Genomic DNA, 17962 nt, shown 5'->3' with positions numbered 1-17962 from the left:
TGAATATTAAAGGAAGTGTCAATATTATATCCAAATTTGAATTTTTTTCAATTCTTTCTTTCTTTCTTTTTTATTTTACTTTTCTTTAAAAATCCATAATATAAATTTTTCAAAAAAAAAAAGTCATTGTTGATGTGATGTGCCAACCTAACTTTAGTTTTCACTTTTTTTTTTATTTAATAAATATTTTGAATGATTTTTTATTTTTTTATGTGCAACGTCAATTTTATATTATAAATGAAAAAAATTTTGTTACCTATTTTGTGATTAGATATTTTTGTGAAAAAAAGATATTAATGAAGGTGTGAATTTGGCATCTAGATTTAATATTTTTCCTTTTTGGGTTTTTTTTTTTAGTTTTATATTATAGATAAGTTAAATTAGAAAATTATATTTTTAATTAATAATATCGAAGGCAAAATTTAAAAAAAGATTTATTTCTTTTGTCTTTTTAATTATATAATTTTAAAAAAATTAACATATGTTTATATGTTTAACCCTATTTCACTTTTTTAGCTTTTTTGGTTTTTTTTTTTGTTTTTTTAAATCAAATAATTGACAACAAATGTAATTAGTAAATTAATTTTTTAAGAAAATGTTAATGAATGTATGAATAATAAAATAGCTTGTAACCGATGAATTTTAATTTGTCCACATCTAATAGATGCATTTTCTTATGTGGATTTTTTCACCAAAAATCAAGGTCAAGTCCAATACAGATTTGTTGTGTTCTATTTTGCTTTAGCTATGTATTAAAAAATATTTTTAATTATTTATTTAATTTTATAATTATATATGTATAATATGAATGAGGTTATTATTTAATGCCCGGACTTGCCATCTTATTTTCTTTTTTTTCTCCTTTTTGCTTTTTTTTTTGCTTTTCTTTAAATTTTTTTATTTTTTTTAAAGGAACTAATGGATAAAAATGACAATATAATTTATATCCGATGAATCTCCACTCAATTAAAATATCCATGTAATATCCCAATGAGCTTTCTTTTTTTTTTTTTTTCCTTCTTAATTGTGTTTTTCTCTTTTTTCCTTTTTATGTTTTTAATAAAACTTTTTTTTTTTTTTTTGTAAAAAAACCTATGAATGTGTCTACATGCACCCCATTTTTGTTTTTTCATCTTTCATTTTTTATATATTTTTTAATTAGATAAATTTTGAATAGCTTGTGCCAATTTATAAAGGTCAAAATAACTCGTATCCTACAAATTTTGATTTATCTCAATCTTATAACGGTGATTCTATTTAATTAAGATTGAGTTAAGTTGGTTCGAGATTTTTTAAAGAAAAAAAGATTAGGTTCAAAATGTGTTTATAATATTTTGTCTCGATCCATTTTTGAGGTGTATATAAAACTAAATTTTTATTATATATTTAATTTTATACATATACATATTTATTGTATTAATAAAATATTTTTTGTCTTAATTTAAAAAATTTATATTCCAAACTCAATATAATATGTCAAAGTGACATCCTCTATTAACTCTTTCTTTTTACTTATTTTTTGTTTTTCTCCACTTTTTTGTTGGCCGTTTTCCCACTTTTTTCTCTTTTTTTTGTATTTAATTTTTAGATTAATTTTATGAAAGAAGAAGGCAATTAAGATACCCATATTTCATTCCCATTTGTTTTATTTTATTTTTTTAATTTGATAAATTTTGAAAAAAAATGATGAATAGATAAGGCATAGCAAAATAATTTTCAATTGTAACTAAATTAAGTAATTTAAAATATAAATATGATAATAAGACAAAAAAATGATACGAAAAAAGAGATAAAAATTATACGGGTTAAAATTAAAAAAAAACATATATAAATTTATCAAAAACATAAAAATATATTTTGAATTAATATAAATTATCATACATAATTTTTATATAAAATATAATATAAATACATAATATTTTACTATTTTATACTATATAAATATACAAATTACTACATTTATCCGTTACAACATATGAGCAACTTTCTGGTACTAACAAATTCGAATAGAACCCGATTATCATAGGACATCAAATCCTATTTAGTCGGGTCGGATTATGAGGTTGGCAATAACCCCGCAACAGTGCGGGCCCACTGGTGGAAGGGATGAGAGGGTTTTTAGCGTTAAAAACTGATTTTGCGTGGTGAGATAGCGAGATGCTCAGATGGCCGCTTTCCCAAAGTTGAGGTGGGGCGAATGTGAAGGTACATGCTGACATCCTCAACCCTAAAATCGGTGGCAACTTTTATTAGCAAAAAGAAAAAGCTGGGGAGATTCAGAGAATTGGTATCAATGTCGGTAATGGAAAACCAAACAGAAGACAAAGTCTTTTTTCACTATAATCACACCGACTCCTGCAATTCTTCAAGGTGGACTGCCAGGGAGAGCTTCCAATTCATGTATGAGCGACCCTGGCAGGATGTTGTCGATTTCTATTCCAATGTGGTCAGCGCCCGCTTGACCTTATCCAATTTGTTCGGCAATGGCGCTCAGGTGTCTGTTTCTTTCCAATTCAATACTCGTAAATAAATAAACAAATGTTCTAATTATATGGGTTTTTTTCAATACATTTATTTATTCGGCAAAGTTTTGATGGCATGGCAGACATGTATTCATGTTGATGATGATTCTAAAACATTAGAGTATTGTGATGAGAAGGCAGAAAGGAGTGGCAGATGGGGAAGAGTAACATTCAAGATAACTGTTTCATACAGTGGAGGTGCGTTTGATGGATGGCAGAAGCAGCCTGGTATGAACACTGTGCAGGAGTAAGTTGTTTTTTCTGTGTCAACTATCAAGAATTTCTGATTAACAAAATCAAAAGTGAAACAAAAATTTATCTCTTTCTTTCTATAAATGTGATGGGTGTGCTTCCTTTTAGGATCCTATTTTCATTCTTACTTTATTGCACTCTACAGAATAGTTGAAAGATCTCTTGGGAGATTTGTTGATGAGAAGAAAGCACAACTTTTGACAGCAAAATCTAAACCACTGGAAGGTTGTGCCGTGGTTGCTGGGCGCACTGACAAAGGAGTGTCTGCTATTCGGCAAGTTTGTTCTTTCTGTATGTTATAACTATTTTCATCAAAGATTCTTGCTCATTTTGTCTACTTTGAATTGCTCTTTTCCTGATGCAAGTCGTCCCTTTTCTTTTCTCTTGCATTTGCTACTGGATGTTTTGCTTAACTTTTCTTGTTTCCCTTTCACACTGATGCTACTTCTCATGTTCAAAGTTTTCTAAGCTTCTTAATATGTCCTTATAAGTTTTGCTGCTTCTAGTATCATTCTCTCCTTAATAGACAATTTTAAGACAGAAGGAGCTAGGTTCTAGAATTGTTGGAGAGATATATATGGATAAAAAGCATCATGTAAAACTGAGGAAATTATGTGTTTTAAATTTTAAAGTAATTGTTTTCTACCGCGCTCTTTTTTTCTCAACAATACATGTTCCATAAGATCAAAAGAATATATATATATATATTATGTGTTTTAAATTTTAAAGTAATTGTTTTCTACTGCACTCTTTTTTTCTCAACAATATGTGTTCCATCAGATCAAAAGAATATATATATATATATATATATATATTGTATGTTCAATTTCCATTTCCATTTTATTAACAATGAAAAAACTATTAAATATTCCAAATTGGCTTCTATTATTGCAAGTAATTCTGCTTTGCAGGTAATTGATGTTATACCTTTGTTCTTTGTTCATAATAAAGGGCCAAAAGACCAGAAACATTTTCGAGTTGACTGTACTATTTTTGAGTAAACAAAGGCATGTTTTACTCTCATGGGTCAACAGCATAAAAATAGCTAAGAGAGAACTTTAGCATTACAAAATTTTCCTATAATCTACATTTTTGTTATGAGTACCATTTCCATTTTATTAACAATGAAAAAACTATTAAATATTCCAAATTTACTACAATCATTGCAAACAATTCTGCAAAGCAGGTAATTGATGTTAAACCTTTGTTTTTTGTTCAAACAAAGGTCCAAAAAACCATAAACCTTTTCAAATTGTCTGTAGTATTTTTGTGTAAACAAAGTCATTTTTCACTCTCATGGGTCAACAGCATAATAGCTAAGAGAGGAAGTTAACATTACAAAATTTCCTATAATCTACATTTTTGTTATGAGTACCATTATAATTGAATCTCACCGCCATCCTTGTCTTTCCTATCAATAGGTGATTTTGATTTGTTATGAAAACTTCCTTAACATATTCATTCAAGGTTCAGTCAACGCATTGTAGGAGCTTATGACTACTGTTTCTAAAACTTTTGGTTGCTTCATCATTACCTCTTATTACATTGTATATATGTTTTTGCAAAACTTGGTACATTAATAATTGTTGTAATAATATAAATTCTTAATCATCCTTTCATTCGCTCTTTCATAGCAAATAATGAAGCAGTCTAGTTTGTAAGACATCTGATTATTGAAATAGAATATGTTCTGGTTACGCTTACTAGGATTGTATAAATTGTTTTCTTGCATCTTTCTTTTTCTAGAGTTGTATCTCATGTTTCTGCCACATTGTTGTTTTTATGTTTAGATACTTGGAGAAAGGATGTAAAACCTTGTGATATTGAGGATGCGATAAATAGTGTAGCACCTGGAAAACTCAGGGTTGTGTCAGTTTATGAGGTAATAGTTGTTCTAACCCAAGGGGAGAAAAGTTCCCTGATTACAGCAACTGCAAAGGTTATATATAATAATAACTTCTATATGCTTATAACTATTGTTAAATTATTGTAGGTTTCACGTGTATTCCATCCTAACTTCTCTGCAAAATGGAGGCGCTATTTGTATATTTTTCCTTTGAGTGATCAAGAAATTGAGAAGCAAAGCTGTGGGAATGAGAAGGAAGTTGAGAATTTTAGTTCTGATGGAAATTGTGAAGAGCCAAGAAATGGGTGTTTTAAAAGCATTAGTTGGGAAAATGTTGAGAACTTAATTATCAGCAATAATAATAAGGGGCTTGAGGCAGCAAACAAGCCAACCAGATTCAGTGTATGCAGGGTTAATCAGCTACTACGGAAACTAGAAGGAAAATTATTATCATACAAAATGTTTGCACGTGATACCAAAGCGTCTAGAAACATGTAAGAACCAAACAAAGGTGACATCATCAAGAAATTCATAGTTGAGATAAAGTAATGTCCATTGGCATACTCTTGTTTCTCTGAATCTATCAAACATGTCTGAATCTTTTTACTAGTATTTTAGGTTTAATTTATACATAAGCTTTGGATGTGGTGGATGAACAAAGTTGAAAATGCGGTTGATATCCTGATCATGTTGATTAATCTAATAGACAATAGGCAAAATTGGTTACTAGCTAAAAATCCTCCAAACTATCAGTTTCCCATTCTAGCAAAAGTCATACAAAAATTTACTATCGGTGGATTTATTTTAGTGTTTCATATATATCTATATATATATATATATATATATATATATATATATATATGAATGGTGTAATTGATGTTATGTCAGTCTTTTTTCTCTTTTTCATTCCCTAAGGTCTTTTGCCAATTGTTTAATATAATTTGTTATTCTAGTTTTATTGGATGTATCCTAAAGAATTCGATTTAGTTCACTATGACCAGTGAACATTAGTGGGATAATATCTTCATATTTGTTGATTCATAGAGTAGACATAATGTTATTCCCCTAGTTAAGAAGGTATTTTTCTTGTATTTTTTTTAATGACAGTTCTACATGTGAATATTAATTTCAGAGGACCACCAACGGAGTGCTTTATGTACCATGCTCGAGCTGCAGAAGCGAGATTACCCTGTTCTGTAAATGTCTCTTACTGTTATCAATGTTGCAAACTCTTTTTTTGTTCTTCACTTTTCTCCCCTGAGAATGAACATGACTTCAAGTTAGTTTCCATGAAACTTAAAAAAGATTTTGCATATAATGCAATTAGATGTGCGGGCTTTTCATTTGCTATTTTGTTGCTACAGCTTCATCTCATGTTCAAGGTTAGCCTGGTCCTAGGTATTGTCTTATGAATAAAACTGAAATGTATGAACATGACTTCAAGTTAGTTTCCATGAAACTTAAAAAAGATTTTGCATATAATGCAATTAGATGTGCGGGCTTTTCATTTGCTATTTTGTTGCTACAGCTTCATCTCATGTTCAAGGTTAGCCTGGTCCTAGGTATTGTCTTATGAATAAAACTGAAATGTAACTTTCGAATACTTAATTCCAACTTTTTCCATTTTGCTTGAGTGATGAATAATTATTCCAGACAACTTTTGAAATGGAAGGAATCCAGTTAAGTTGATTTAAGTTGGGCTTGTTTTAAATCTTTGCCTACTTTGTTTTCTCCCCAGCTTTGCTTGCTTTATATGCATGCTTGTATGTGTGCTTTGTGCCTGCATCTAGTAAGAGCTGATCTTTTGTTGTTTGTTTGCTTGTTTATTTTCAGGCTGAAAGGTCTATTTTTTGTATTACAATTGTACTCTTTTATGGATAATTGCAGGTTGTAATACTGTTTTATGGATAATTTTAATATTAGAATGGAAAAATTACCTGCCTATGTAATATATTTAAACAACTAGAAAATGTTTTTTCCCAGAGATTCACTCGGTAATGTGGGATAAATAACTGTTACGGTGGTATGAGTGTAGCTTTAGCTTTGTTGAGTTTGTGTTGGGACCTTTATAATTTTAGCCTTTTCAAGTCTTTTAGTGCATCCAAATTTTCCTTGTTTCTTTACAATGTTGATTCTCATTTATACACGAGCATAGTAATGCCATCACTAATAAACACTATAAGTTTGGATGCGTGTTTTTTCCTTTAACTTTATGATGGGATAAATCTGAATTTGTTTATTACTATTGACATCACTGATAGGATACTTTTGTAGAATCATGGGGAAGGAAGGAAGGTTATGTGTGTTGAGCTGGTTGCTAATAGATTCCTACGTAAGGTATACACTTATATGCTGCTTGCATGCTTACATGTATTTTTTTTTTTTCCAGAATTTCAAATTATATTGTTTCTAGATTTCCTAGTCATGTCTTGTTTTGCCAAATTAAATGAGTGATGTTAGAAAAATATGAACCCATCATCAATTTCCGGATGGGCAGTCTATATTTCTCAGGTTATAATAGTATCTGCATTGTGTTGTCACTGTTTCTCCTGCTTGCATTCTGATGGTACCCAACCAAATATAACAGATGGTTCGTGTGGTTGTGGCAACCTCAATAAGGGAAGCAGCTGCCGGAGCAGAAGAAGATGCATTGCTAAAACTGATGGAGGCTACCTGTAGACGGGCCACGGCACCCCCTGCCCCCCCTTATGGGCTATGTCTTGTTGATGTTGGATATACTGAATTTGACCCACAAAATTTTCTTATACGTTAAGGTATGTTAGCTCAAGGATTTACATAGGTTAGTTTGCAATATGAAGTAGCTAGGCACATAGAGTTAAGAACTCATAATTTTAGATTACTTGGGATTTCCAGAGAGAAATAATATCATCTAAGCATGTAAGAAAATGTAAGCATAATTTATTTTCTTAGCCCTACGATAGCTGTGAACTCGTTCTTTAACATGAATAGCTAAAATTAATATTTATATTTTTTTATATTCGATGCCTTCTGGTAAAATTTCTTAAGTTGTTAAAAAGAATTCTCTTTTTCTTTTAGCCGTTTGAAATTTATATTTTAATTTAATTAATTTATACAATAATTTTTAAGAGATGATATTTAACCGATCAAAATTTCAACCTTTTGTTAAGAAAAATTTTTTTTTTTTTGGGATAACGAGACTTCTAATCCAGCGAGATAAATGCCAATGATTCCCTTTGTAGTACAAAAAGGTGAATTAAATGAAAGTAACATAATAAACAGAAAATTTATTTAGTACGTCAGTGGAGTTTAACAGTTTTACTAGAGAAATTATTAAAAATCTATCGTATAATCTTTTAGAATATATTTAAAAGGTTTAATAAATTAACATGCAGAAAAATAGAATAATTTTTTAATTTAGTTTATAAAATTTAAAAATTCTAACAAATGTGTATGGGATAATAAGTTTTTCTCTCAATAATGACTAGGAGATAATTTGTCTTTTTATTATTTACCTCTTTCTTTAATAATGGCATCAACATCAAGTACGAATTTTATTGCAATTACGCATGGAAGACGGTATCTCAGATTTGACAAAAGCTGCTTGTCACGCGAGATTTAACCTTCAAATTCTCGTGATTTCGAATTTCGAACATTTATTTATCTTATTTTTAGATTAATTCGATTATTATTATTTATATTTTTATGAGATATTATTTATTTTAATTTTTTTAATTTTATGATTTTATCTTATAAAAAGTATCTAAAAAAAAGATGATATGAATCATTTTATATTTCAGTAATTCTTATTTTATATTCGATGTGAGATTCAAAATTCTTTCTTAGATCCGTGACATTTTTTTTCACTTAATCTCGTAATGCTTTCGTCACGAAGGCTGATTACTTTACCCATCTCTTTTGAGGGGTTTAACATAGATTGAACGGTTTAGGGTGATTTTGATATCACTTGTCACGAGTCGAAACTTAACTTCTGAATTCACATGATTTTGGGATCCGAACATCAACTCATTCGATATTTCAAATCAGTCTAACTGTTTTTGATCTTACGATTTTATTTTACAAAAAATTTTTCATAAGATTTAAATAATATAAACTCTTATATATCTTAATAACTTTTTTATCATATTTGATGTGAAATTTAAAACTCATTCTTTAAATTTATAACATTGAGCTAAGGTTAAATGTTGAGCCACGCACTCCAGTACCTTACATTAACTCTTAAAAATTGTTGAACGTTGAATGTTTTTACTTTCTATAGATAAGACTCTTTTGCTTTACTCAACTGAAATTAGATCCACTACTATTAAATTTTGGGTACAATTTTTCCATTAGCGTGCCACGATTGTTGACTGCGATATATTTAGCCTTCTACTTTTCAATAAATTTCAGAGTAAATTGCTTTTTGAATCTCTTAAATTTCTTAGTATTTTCTGTTTCTATAATCAAATTTTGCAAGCTAATGTTTTAATTATCGACACGTGTAAAATGTTACTGTTTTAATTACTCATTTGTTACAAAATAACTATCTTTCAACAGTGGAATTTGACATTTTATATTATTAGATCTTAATCAAGCGACAAAGCAGCCGACGCAGATTTGCCATTTTATCAAGGTATAGTGACCTGAAATGCCAAGTGAACAATAATATTTATAAATATAGACTACTAAAATGTTATTTTCCAAAGTTGTGCGACTTGGTCAAAATATAATTTACTCGAAATGTTGCGGAAGAAGTTCTTAGAAATCTATTGAATGTTAGGTTTTTCCTTTTAGAGACGTTTGAATGTCTGTTGGTGCAGTATAACTTTGGATTTGATTGCTGATGAATCTATTGGCCACTGAAGGGAAAAAAATAAAAATAACAAATAGCAAATTAAATAGATATTATGAGTATGCAAACATTTACATGAAAAAACAGAGTGCAGTGCAGTCTTAATTACTTATGAAAAGTTGAATAAATGGTGAAAAAGGTTTGTGCCAGGGTGAGTAGTAGGAGAATCAAGGCAGCCAATGCTGATAGAAAAGACCATGGAGTGTTAAAGTAGGTATACTTAAAGCTCGCCCATTGAACATGCCAGCTGTTCTTATAGTACTGGTTCACATCATCAAACAATCTGGACAGATAACAGATATCAATGTCAAATGCTATATCCTTACCCAGATTGTTGATGAATCGTGCAACCTCTGCATCTGTTCCAAAATAATTCTCCAGGATGTTGCGGTCGATTAGGTACTCGACATCCTTGTAGGTGTTCACAAGGCAATCCAAAAGAGTAGCATAAGTAGTGAAGTGTTTGGAACAACTACTCTGGCATTGCTCGTATGCCACACAATTCATCAGAAAAGAGCTCATGAAATCATCAATTGTAATTGTTGGCATTTCAATCACTCCACGCTTGAACTTCACCACCAGGAAACTGTCTGCCTTTCCTGGACTTAGCTTGATCCCGGCACGGCGGAGCTTGGAAACACAATGGATGACATGGGTAGGTGTCTGACCCCTGTGTGGTTCCCCATGATCTGATGGAATGAAGCTCATGCGAACCAAGTCAAGCAAATGCTTGCTTTCGAGATCATGGTACTTGGCAATGTCCGCATCGGATCTGAGCATTGCATTATTAAAGAATTCCAGAGCAATACTAGACAATGATGGACCTGATTCCTCTCCAGGCATTTTCGTTAAATCGAACAAACATTCAAGAATAAAGTAGGGGATTTGATTTTCTAATCGAAGAAGATCTCGGTAAAAAAATGCTAATATCCATGCCATGGAGCAAAAAGGATCATCAGGTTGAATCTTAACCAATCTCCCAACTATGCGGAACAACTCAATAATGAAACAACCATCAAGAACCATCATCTCAATAAATTCACTTGAATCGAGGTGGATAGCTTCTGAATAGCAATCTCTGGCTTTCATTTCTAGAGTGTGGACGGCCTCGAGTAAGTCTTCCAAGCCTAAGCCTTTGCTTTGAACCCTGCCGAGCAAAGACCCCAGATATCGCCACTTGTGCTCCTCAATCATCTTGAGCTGAGCCCCGCCGCGGTGGTATGGGCCTATGGACACGATTCGAGGCTGGTAAGACTTACCGTTGATTTCAACAAGGCTTTGGGGAACCCGGAAGATGCAGCATGTTCTCCTACCAGCTGCTTTGCTCAGAAATCTTGGCGGATCACTGATTTGCTTTTGCATAGCAGCTAGACGATCTTTGTTTATTTCCCATACTTTTATCACCTGATTGGTTTCTTCCTCAACCGTTTTGCTTCCCATCTCTGTCTGAAATTCTCAACCAAAAAAAAAAAAATGACAGGATCGGACTTCGGAGCCTGGGCCTACCAGATGCTCAAGAAAAAAAAAATCTACTGGATTTGGGTTCTTACAAAGGAATGCTCCTCCACCTGCTTTTAAACCTCACAAACAACAATTAACCAAACCAAAAGTCTGTGATAGCTCCTAGCCTATTAATGCTTTTATATTTTATCTGTTTAAAAAGTTGAACACTGAACAGACTTTTTCTTTCCCATTAAAAATGGGCAACCCGCAGTGCCAGTTCATGAAGATATCCAAGTTTAGAGTCATAGAATTTTATTATATTAATTATTAATAATATTTTTTTTAATTGTATTTTAAAATATATTCAAAATATTAATATAAAATATTTATTAATTAAATATCATCTCACGCGTTCCCGCAATTTTTAATTTTTTTTCTTCAATTTATACCATAATAGTTTAAGGTTCATATAGAAAGATAAACTAAACATATTTAATATGTTTTATAAATGTACGTATGTAATCGCAAATCGTTCAAACATTTCTTCAACATCAAAGCATGGAAACAGTCAACATAATATCATAAATGTTTGTTTCAAGTATTTAGGCTGCTAACTTGTTTCATTGCTATGGGGATCTTCTTGAAATGTTGTTTTAGGCATGCAAACCTGTTTTATTGCCGTAGGGGTCTTCTTCTTGAAATGATTGGAATAGTTGTAATCAGTTTACAGTTAGTTGTCTTTATGTATTGAATTTGTTATTTAGCAGTAAGTATTTAATGCAAATATGTAAGTGATTTGTTGTTCATACCTTTCATGTAAGATTTATTAAAAGGTTTTTTTTTTTTTTTTTTTTTTTTTTTCATTCTTGCTAAAAAAATAAACAACATTACCTTTTTAAAATAAAATGTTTTAATAGTAGCGTGCCTTGTTCTCAGTTTTTTGGCCGGTAATTCCTCATAAAACAAATCAGTTGGGAAACCAGTACCTTTGGGTGAGTAAGATGCATTCTCAATCATGACTTTTTTCTCTATATGTTGTTTAAGTTTTGGTGGAGGTAGCATCAAAATGGGTGATTTAGTTTCCATTTCTTCGGGTTGTTGTTGTAATGTGTGGGATTGGGAATTCGACCTCTTAGACGAATTTTAAAATATCAAAATAAAAAAGTTATCACTAATATTTTTAATTGATGTGATTGATCACTTAAAATATTTATCTTTTTAATAAAATTTAAAATTATTTAAGATTTATCAAAAAAATAAATTTTCTCTTTAAAACAGAGTTGGACTTGGGTATACGGTTATGCATGAAAAAAAATTAGTACCTCAACAATGTTTATTTAAAAAATGATACTAATTAATCATGTATTATCTTTTGGCCTTGATAAAAATAATCTTAGCTTTAATATTTAAAAATAATTCTTTAAATTTCACTTATAATCACATTTTTTTAATAATTTTTTTCTTTAAAAATAAATCATTTTATTCTAGATTAAAATGAAAATCTTTGATTTCAGAATATTTTCTAAATTACTTAATATTTAGGTGAGGTCTCAATAATTATTTTTAGTTAGAATATTATCTTATCTTATTTTATTTTAAGTTTTTTTTATTAAAACCATTAATTGCCATAAAATGATAAAATGCATATGAATGCAATAAACAAATAATGTAAATGCCAAAAAAAAAATACATGTAAATGCAATACAAAACAAATTGATCATGTAAATGAAAGTCAAAATGCACATAAATGCAATATAGATTAATGTTTAGGATTAGAGTTAGGTTTCTAGGTTTGGACAAAGGATCAAATTTAGGGTTTTGAGGAAGGTTCAAATTTGAGGTTTAGACAAGGATTCGATTTTAAGGTTTGACTTTAAGGATTTTAGGTTTGACTTTTCTAGGCTAGGGTTTGATTTTTGGGTTTTGGGGTTGACTCTTGGTATAAGGTTTGACCTAGGATTTAAGGTTTGTATTTTTAGGTTAGGGTTTGACCTAGGGTTTTAGGATTGACTCATGGCTTAAGAGTTTGACTTTTTAAGGTTGAGGTTTTAGGGTTTTAGAATGGCTTAGGGTTAAAGTTTTAGTGTTTTAGATTGGTTTATGGTATTGGGTAGGTTTAAGGTTAGGCTAGGGTTTTAGGGCTTGACTTAAGGTTTAAGGTTTGACTATAGGTTTAGGGTTTAATCTAAGGTTTAGCAAGGATATAATTATGATATAGAAATCAATGATCATTTAAGCATCCTCATAAATCTCCTATATCTAGAAGACTTTAAAAGCAAGCTTAATGACCATAATCCAATTTCTTTCTTTAGATATTATTGCTTAGTTAGTGTTAAACATGTAATACTAAACTAAATGCAAATGATGCATAGAAATGCAATTAAACTTAATTATGAAATGACTATACTACTATTAAAACATACTTAACATAACATAATGTAGGGATAATTAAATAAGCAAAAGGGTGGCCTACGGTAGGGAAAGAGGTCTCAACCTAGCCATGGAAGAAGCTTAGGCTAAGAGTCTCTAAGGCCATTCTAATGGTCTTGTATTGGCTTTTCACTAAGACAAGTAATTCATACATCAAGCGTATATCAATCACATGAAAAACATATTTAGAAGACTTCCTTTTATTTTTATAAACATTTATCAAACATTTCAAAAACAACAACAAATTTTATCAATAGTGAACATCAATGATGGAAAAGCTTGAAATAACATAAAAGAGAGAAGGAAATTAAAACAACCATGGAAGAGGGTTGCTATTCTCCCACTTTTTTCCTTAAACAAGTTTTGGCCAACCCATGATAATGGCCATTAGCTTAGGTTTTTGTAAGAGAAATTAGGAGTGAAAAAAAACTGAGAAAACCAAAAATTAATTCTAAACAATTAGTGTTTAGTTCAATTTAGATCGGTTTTTCATTCGGTTCAAATTAAGTTTAAATAATAAATGTATATATTAGGTTCAAATTTTAGATTAGGAAGTGAAAAATAGAAAAAAAAATCGATCCAATCGAACTGAATTATATATTTTTATTAGCGTATATATATTTTAAATTTTTATAAAATAAAAATAATTATTTTATACCAAAAAATATATATATTAAAAATCATATTAATATAATATATAAAACCAAAAAAATTTTAAAAACTAATGAATTGAATTGAATCGGTATAATTTGATTTGGATCAAATCGTATGAAAGTTTAGTTTAGATCAAATTTTAAAAATTTATAATTTTATACATTATCCAAAAAACTAAACCAATTTCGATTAGATTTGAACTATTATCACCCTTAGGAGAAATCAAAAGAAAAGGAAGCTATCAAGTATGTATTCTGGCTTTATTTTCTCTACAAGATTTAGAGAAAATCCTTCGACATTTATGAAGGCCTATTTATCTTGTAATATTATTGTAAAATAAACAAAAGAAATACAAAAGCTTAAAGGAAATGTAAAGCTACTTGCATGGGAATAAATATTTCATAGAAAGAAAAATGGAACAAAGGTTAGAAAAGCTATTTTTCAAGCTTTTTGCTATTTTTTTCCTTTTCTTGGGGATGCTGCCATTTTCTTTGCTACCAAAAAAAGGTCCTTATCTCAAACCTAGCATATCTTATTTAAAAACAAAGACCTCTTGTGGTAGCCATTGATCATATTTTACCTAATGATGGAGAGTAGTTTTTTTTTTTTTTTCTTACTAAACTTGGTGACCAAGTTTGCAATGTGGACTGAGTGATGATTGTACTCCAAGATCTAAGGATTCATATTATTTATAGCATATTCTCTTGGTTGTTTGAGGACTTGTCCCATCATGCCCTATAAAATTACAACTTTGCGTATCATTGAGCAAATTAGTCATTTTTGTGTTTTTCTTTCAATTTTTCTGTTCTAGTGCTACTTTTTTAACTTTATTATGCCAAAAGATGATAATGGAGGTCTCTAAACCTAAATTTATGTTTGCACCCAAAACCAACATCATTTTGACCAAATTTATGAGAATGTCCTTAAAAAGAGTATTGTTAGACTTTTGTGGTTTATTTAAGGTGAAATTTAATTTTTTTAGATCCTAAATCACAATTTTATTGATTCTAAACCTTAATTAGTCCCAATAAACTTGATTACTAAGGGTTGAGTTGAGTTTAACCAAAGTTGAAAAAAAATTATCAAGGGGCATTTTGGTTAAAGTTACGAATTTTGCTCACAATTTAGTTTTCTAATGAATTTTCTTTTAAAGCCCTGACAGGGTATAACTTCATTACCTAAAATTTGATCAAAGTTTACCAATTTGGCCTAATTTTGACTTAGGCTTAGCTTAGGTTATTTTGATCAAAATGTGAATTTTGATCAAATTGAAAAGTTCTCATTTAATTTTCTTAAAAATCCTATGGTTTGACTTAGCTTAACTGAAATGACCTAAGTTTGATCTAATTTGATATGAGTTTTGATCAAGAGGTATTTTGGTCAAAGTTCAAGTTTTAATCAAATCCAAAGGTTTTCGAGTTAAATTCCTTCAAAATTGTTCATTTTGATCAAGTTTGATGTTTTGCACCAAAGACTAATTTATTTGACTCGAGTTTCACTAAAAATTTGATTGAATGTTTTTGAAAGCCTTTTTGTAAATATTGACCAATAGTCTCTATTTCAAATGATTTCAAAAATTTTCACTTAGTTTTTAATCTTAAATTTTCATATTTGATAAAGTTTAATTAAGTTGATTTTTAGAGTTGATTTTGACTTCATCTTGACTTTCATCACTTTCTTTGAGTATTAAGTCAAAAAATTAACTTGTTCAAAAGATTTGGAGTGTTTGTAAGGTTTGAAACTTTTTGAAAAAAAGGTAGGTCATGACTTAAAATATTGAATTTTGACTAGAACGTGCCAAGACAAAATTAGGTGTTTATTGCTACTCTTCTTTGTATGTTCTTCAAAATTAGGAATAATGTAAAGATAAAGATAACAATTTTGTTCGAGACTAAAGACTTAGAAGTTTAAAGGTTTTTTGTTGTTGTTTTGTTTGTTTCTTGGATTTTTTTACAACGGCTTTTTTTTCAAAAGTGTTTTTTTTTTTAATTTTTGTTGTTATTTTTTTCATTTCTTTGTTTTTTTGAAAATAAATTTGAAAAGTTGGTTTAAGTCATAAGCTAGACTAAAGTGAAGCTTTAGAATGAAATGACTTGGACTGAGTCGAACCCTAAAATGAAATGACTTGGAATGAATCGAAGTCTAAAAATACAACAACTTAAACTGAACCGATGTTTAAAAATAAATTGACTTGGATGGATTGAAGTCTGAACATATAATGATCGAGACTGAGTTAAAGTCTAAAAATGACCTGAACTTAACCAAAGTCTAAAAAATACCATGACTTGGACTGAACTGAAACTTGAAAATGCTACGACTTGGACTAAATCGAAGTCTAAAAATGAATTGACATGGACAGAATTGAAGCCTAGAAGTGACATGACTTAGATTGAGCTGAAGTTTAAAAATAGAATGACCTGGACTGAATTGAAGTCTAAAACTGCTATGACTTAAGCTGAATCAAAGTATAAAAATATAATGACCTGGATTAAATCAAAGTCTAAAAATGTTATGACTTGGACTAAACTGAAACCTAAAAAAGCTATAACTTGGACTGAACTTAAGCCTAAAAATGAAATGACTAAGACTGAATTGAAGCCTAAAAATTTTATAACTTGGATTGAATCAAAGTCTAAAAATGAATTGAACTGAATTGAGCCAAAGTCTTAAAACAAATTGACTTGGATGAAACCAAAGTTTGAAAATGAAATGACTTGGATTGAGCCAAATTATTAAAATGTATTGACTTAGATGAAATTGTAGTTTTAAAATAAATTGATCTAGATGAAACCAAAGTCTGAAAATGAAATGATTTAGATGAAATTGAAGTTTAAAAATGAAATGACTTGGATGAAATTGAAGTCTAACAATAGAGTGACCTAAATGAAACCAAAATCTTAAAATGAAATGACTTAGACAAAATCGAAATTTTAAAATGTAATAACTTGGATAAAATTGAAGTCTAAAAATAGAGTGACCTAGATTAGGCTAGGACAAAATTGAATTCTTAAAATAAAGTGACTTGGATGAAATCGAAGTCTGAAAATGAATCGACTTAAATGAAACCAAAGTTTTAAAATGTATTACCTGGATGAAACTAAAGTTTTAAAATAAATTTATTTGGATTAAACCACAGTTGAAAAATGTGTTGACCTGGATGAAACTAGAGTCTTAAAATGAATTGACTTTAATGACTAAAGTTTTAAAATGTTAATATTTAGGCCAAACAATAGTGCAAACATAAATGTCTTTATGTAAACACATATGCTCTCTACACATGTAAAATCGTTACCAATAATGTACATTCATATGTCCTTCTTGTGATGTAAATGCTCCATACAAAATTGTAAATGCATAAATTTTTATCAGTGATAAATATGCGAATTTCTTTTTTAAGGTGCAAATGCACCTTCAAAAATGCAAATGCAAAATTCCTTACCAAAATATTTTCTTTTCAAGATACGAATGCCTCTTACAAAGATGCAAACGAAAATATTCATGCAAATTTAAATGCCTTTTTTTTTTTTTTTTTATAATGATACCTTTTACATAAATGTAAATGTTATACATTATGCATATGCCTTTTTCAAAAGTTTTATCAATGTTGCAAATGATGATGTCCTTTTCATACTATAAATGATGCAAATGCAAATGCAAATGCTCTTTTTCAAAGATGCAAATGTTCTATGCGAAGATGCAAATGCAAAATTTCTTACTCATAAATTTCCTTTTTCAAGATGCAAATACAGATATGAAGATGCACATACAAAGATCCTTAGCAATGATGGAAATGTACATTACTTTTTCATGATGCAAATGTCTTTACAAGGATTCAAATGTGAATATTTATCTTAGTGATTCAGATGTCCCTTACAGTGATGCAAATGCCTTTTGATAAAAGTGCAAATGCAAATACAAATATCTATCTTAATGATGCAATTGCCTCATTTTTTTTAATGATGAATATTCATGCAAAAAGATAAA

The 17962-nt window shown here is 29.6% G+C and overlaps 1 protein-coding gene and 1 pseudogene across 5 annotated transcripts; one reads left to right on the top strand and one right to left on the bottom strand.

Annotated features, from left to right (window-relative positions):
• Window positions 1–2084: 2084 nt before the first annotated feature.
• Window positions 2085–7616, top strand: LOC111301974 (Pseudouridine synthase family protein). 4 transcript variants are annotated; one of them, XM_089744588.1, is made up of 8 exons: window positions 2085–2494; window positions 2606–2769; window positions 2920–3065; window positions 4565–4656; window positions 4768–5114; window positions 5753–5822; window positions 6882–6957; window positions 7208–7347. In XM_089744588.1, the coding sequence occupies exons 1-7, from the start codon at window positions 2210–2212 to the stop codon at window positions 6927–6929; spliced, it is 1152 nt and encodes a 383-aa protein (XP_089600714.1). In that variant the 5' UTR covers window positions 2085–2209; the 3' UTR covers window positions 6930–6957; window positions 7208–7347. The 4 variants fall into 4 exon arrangements, with proteins under 4 accessions (XP_089600714.1, XP_089600715.1, XP_089600712.1 ...); XM_089744589.1 differs by having other exon boundaries at window positions 2087–2494; window positions 5753–5816; XM_089744586.1 differs by having other exon boundaries at window positions 2093–2494; window positions 6895–6957; window positions 7208–7616.
• Window positions 7617–9418: 1802 nt separating this feature from the next.
• LOC111302375 (UPF0481 protein At3g47200 pseudogene) lies at window positions 9419–11181 on the bottom strand (annotated as a pseudogene). The gene has a single exon (XR_016327970.1). The product of XR_016327970.1 is annotated as a UPF0481 protein At3g47200 pseudogene (transcript).
• Window positions 11182–17962: the final 6781 nt, after the last annotated feature.

The sequence above is a fragment of the Durio zibethinus genome, chromosome 15 (assembly GCF_047325235.1).
Source record: "Durio zibethinus cultivar Kanyao isolate XHJ-2024 chromosome 15, ASM4732523v1, whole genome shotgun sequence".
In the NCBI taxonomy this organism is placed as follows: domain Eukaryota; kingdom Viridiplantae; phylum Streptophyta; class Magnoliopsida; order Malvales; family Malvaceae; genus Durio; species Durio zibethinus.
The sequence above is the reverse complement of the archived record's forward strand: the minus strand, read 5'-3'. Positions and strand labels throughout refer to the sequence as shown.